Source organism: Trichoplax adhaerens, genomic scaffold (genome assembly GCF_000150275.1).
Source record: "Trichoplax adhaerens TRIADscaffold_179 genomic scaffold, whole genome shotgun sequence".
Taxonomy (NCBI): Eukaryota; Metazoa; Placozoa; class Uniplacotomia; order Trichoplacea; family Trichoplacidae; genus Trichoplax; species Trichoplax adhaerens.
In genome coordinates, this window is record NW_002061108.1 from 4,523 (window position 1) to 9,022 (window position 4,500).

At 35.9% G+C, this 4,500-nt stretch overlaps 1 protein-coding gene across 1 annotated transcript in view; it reads right to left on the reverse strand.

The window, feature by feature from the left end:
* Nucleotides 1-3,978, reverse strand: part of TRIADDRAFT_62601 (uncharacterized protein) — a gene marked incomplete at both ends in the record, with an annotated part of 5,107 nt that extends 1,129 nt beyond the window's left edge. The window contains 3 exons of the mRNA XM_002118537.1: nt 68-1,729; nt 2,039-3,107; nt 3,193-3,978. Of these exons, the coding sequence (XP_002118573.1) occupies nt 68-1,729; nt 2,039-3,107; nt 3,193-3,978 (3,517 nt within the window). The remainder of the gene's footprint in view (nt 1-67; nt 1,730-2,038; nt 3,108-3,192) is intronic.
* Between the last annotated feature and the right edge of the window lie 522 nt (nt 3,979-4,500).

Consider the following 4,500-nt stretch of genomic DNA (forward strand, 5'->3'; position numbering starts at 1 on the left):
TCCAAATCAGAATCAGAAAGAACTTTGGAAGAAACTTGGTTTGGACGGTTGGAAAAGTTTACATTACCGTCTTGCATAGCATCACCATCGTTTAAATTTTGCGTTGATGAATGTTGCCTTAGGCATTGTAGTACCTGCTTTCCCCAGGTCTTTTTTTTTAGTTTCGTTTCTAAAATTTGCCGATGATCGGTTGAAAATTGACTAAAACAAACTTGAGCCAAGTTAGTCTTCGCTGCTCCTAATATATCTGAATCATCATCAAATAAAACTTTCCATAACGCAAGTTGATGATTATCATTTTGGGAGTCAAATCTAGGTATTAAATCGTCACCTGTCATACTTAATTGCGCTGCTAATGACAAGATTAGCATATATTTCGGATTGTAACGATGTTTTTGAAGGATATTTTTAACGTTCTTGCTCAGTTGGTCGTCTGAGACGATCTCTCTTAAGGCAAATAATGCTGCAAAATATTCTTGATAGGTTTCATGGGAAAATTTAAAGTAATGTTGGCCATGATTGTAGACTGAAAGCAGCCCAGTATCATTCAAATCTTGAATCATCGCATCGGTCTTAAAAGATCGATAAAAATACGGACCAATAAACTTATAAGGTAAGTGAAATGCTTGTCGAAAAGCAAATACCAAGCATAGTTCGAAATAACTGGATGTCAAGGCATAAATGCGTTGTGGCCTTGGTAATACTGTAGTTTCATTAATGTTCATGTGCTTATAAAGAAAAAGCAGCAATTTTCTGCGGATAAATTGCTGAAGAAGTGTGGCTGTAGAAATAGCCTCCATCCTATCGTAGTCTTTATCCTTACTTGACAGAATAGATGGTATTAATATTTCACAGAATAGATAGCTTTCCAAAGGAATCCCTAGTAAGCTTTTTGATTTTCTATCGCTGATGGATTTTAAATATTTATTAATCTGTTCAATTACTTGATTGCAATTATGATTAAGCTTATTCTTAGGCACTGTAAGCGTTTTAAGAATGGCTTTTACGTACTCTTCAATATATTGTGCTCGCTGGGAGTCCGTATATTCTAGCAATTTATAAGAATTGATACGAACATTTTTAGTTAAAGATATTTTGTTGGCAGCATAACATCGAGAAGTTATAACAACTTGTACTTTATCAGAAATATCATTGATCCATTGATTGATTAGTTGGGCTTGATTTTCGTCTTTGATTTCGTCGAAACCATCGAGCAATAATGTAACATTAGAATTGGTTTTCATGTCTTGTGCTAGAGCAGATAATTCCCAACTTTTCCAATCGATATCTGTCGCTAGCTTGGTAAAGATACTATCAGGTGTAGGAGATGACGATAAATTCAGTTGTGGTAAATGGACATAAATCATCCATGTAATCGTAGATGGTTTCTGCTGAAACCATCGATATTTTATGTGTAAACATAACGAAGTTTTTCCACAGCCAGCCTTCGCTAATACGATTGAACGTGTTCGTTGATGATCGATAAGATTGTTTCCTAATGTTATCACTTCATCATTATCATTAAAGTAGTAAGAGGCAGGCTTTGGGAGGCTTATATAATGTGAACTTTGATCGGTAACAGTTGCATAGTTAAATTCAGTATCTGTACAAGAAACGCTAATAAACTTGACCCTGCACTTACAGATTGATCCAGTTCCTTGATCTATAAAAATAGCGGTTACGTTTTCATAAACGTAACCGCATTGGTTAAGCTGGCCAAGGTAGGTATCTAGTGTATTTCGTATAAGTATGAATTTGGTATCCTTTCCAATGTCGCTAGGGTTTTTGACAAAACGTATTATGTCCTCCCTATTAAACTGAGCCTCAAACCATTGGATTATCCGTTTTGGTGCATTCGTGTTGTTCAAAATTATAACTTGAGCGTTAGTGTTGGTTATCAAGTCCATGAAATTGTAAACTGGTACACCTTGAATGGCATTATTAGGTATATAAACATCATAAGGCAAGCCACTTTCCAGGTTGGATTGTGCATCTATTACTAGACTGTCTATGATATCACATAATGTATCGAAATCACCCATCTCTTTTCGCAAATTGCTTGTTTGGTCTTTCAGAACGGTTTCTAAAGGATAACGTTTCCCACTTAATACTACGTAGTGATCTAGAAATGGTGTGCACACAGACTCTATTTCATCTGCAGTCAGAGTTCCGATAATGATGTGCTGAGGCTTGAGCGACTGATTTTCTCGACCGTGAATATGATTAGATGATGTTGGCGCGCTATTTCCTTCTCCACTGTTACCGATACGAAAATCCCGAAGCGTTTTCATTAACGTATTTACATAATCGTCTTCAACAAGTAACACTAATAGCTTTCTATTACTAATTGCAGCTTGTAAAATGGGTTCAACAATTGGAAGGAAATCATTATCGGACCAATTTAAACAATCAATAACGATAAATCGGATTGATTCGCCAGCAAAAACCTTTGGTATACTAATTTTTAACGAGGGATGCATAGTCAGAAAAGCCCAATCGCCGTCATGAATGAACTTGTTTTGATAAAGCCGATTGATTGTTGCGTACACTCTTGGCCTTAATCCTTTACCAGTGATGATTGCCAGCGGATAACCTTTCCCAGCCTGAGTGAGGAATAAATCGTATAACGGAGGATTGTGAAAGTTTGTCCAGGAGATATTATAGCTTTCATACTCTTTCTTGAATTGCTGTGTATCACCTAGAAGATAAAATCGCTCCAAGTCTGCCATCTCTGCTTGAACTAAATTGCCAAATTTGTCTGCCTTTAACACAGATTCTTGCCGATCTCGAAACCAATTAAGAATTTTATCCATTAAAGCATGGTATAATTGCCTTGGTGCAAAATGAACATCCAATTGAATTTCTTCAAGGATTATTTGCAAAAGATTAGAAACGTCAGGTTGCATCTGTTTAATAATAAATTCATCGAGATATTGATTGATTTCCTGATCTAAAATGCCAGCAATCACAAGTTCTGGTGAATTTATTTTAGTAGAAATTTCTGTTTTATGTGACTTGAATAACTCTTTCGATTGATCATTCATTTTCCTTAGTAAGATGTTCTCCAAGGGTTCTTTCTTTAATGCTAGTTGGATTAGAGCTCCAGCCTTAATGGATATTGGATACTTTCCATTACACTCGATCATATTTGACTGTTTCAAATGTTTTTTACTCTTCTTTCCAGAATGGTACCTCTGTTAAGTATTGGCTTAACGCTGTTGCCGCATTTTCGATTTCTGTTTGTAATACACTTATCAGAAGCGGCTTATTGAAAGACTGACCATTCTGAACGATTTTCAACTCGATTATATCATCAGTAATATCCACTATGGTGCATTCGTATTTTTCCATTTCATTAGAATGATTATAGATTGCATTGATAAATTGTTGTCTGCTTTGCCCCGTCTTAAACTTGACTGTTTTAGGCTGCCTTGGTAGTTTCTTAAATCGGAAGTACTCATTTTCATCCGGAATCATACAATCTATCAAGAAATGATCCGATTCCGTAACATCCCGATTAGTAAAAAAGATGTAGTAACATGTTTTACGATTTCCTTGATTGTTTACAGCAAATTTTCCATTTCTTAATTTCATCCATGAATCAAAATATTTGGCTAAGCTAGCAGGCTGATCTTTTCCGGCGCAAAAATCTTTAGCAGAATAGGGATCGCCTACCGAAGCGTGCTTGGCCTGTAGGAATGTAATACTATCTCCACTATCGATGACTAAATCGTCAAACTTTTCAAATTCTGTTGCTTCGCTGCACAGATAAAATGGATAATTTCGCTGGCGAGCACGCCAAGCTGCCAAAGTGAGTAAACCTAACTGATACACAATTCCATGAAAATTTCTTTTCAAGCCGTCAACTTTAAGCTTGGAGAACTTCATTCGACGGGAATCCTGTTGGTTAGCACTAGATAGAACATCAATAGCATGAGCTCCCTGAAGGCAATCTTGATCACTGGTATTGTCGGCCATTATTCTTGATTTTCGTTCGGTGCATCAATTTTGCTTCCCATGCTAAGCTGTATAGAAATGGAATCACTTCCGCTATCGGCTTGAATGCTAATCTATACAATATGGTATGGACAAAGCAATTAGTTTTATAGACGTCATGACTAAAGTTCTAATACAACTTATAGTAGCTCCATGAATATCTTTTCTCAACCCGATGTTGATCAAACCATAGCTAAATCGACGCGTACATCTAGATTATGATGTCATTTGTAAATTTCCCCCCAAAAATACATTTGTTTATTTTATTTATTTTAAGAATGCCAGTGGGTGGTCCCCCATTGGTTACAACTATATAATTATTTTAATGCTATTTGTTTAATTTATTCCATAACCTCACATCAATGGAGAAAGGGAATATTAAAATAGATTGTAGGCGAAAATATATATTGCAAATGATCATCCACAAACTTGTTCTTTTTAGAAGTATGCCGACTTAAACTCATGGCATCATTTCTCCAGGATATGTAGAAAGTCTAAAAGAAA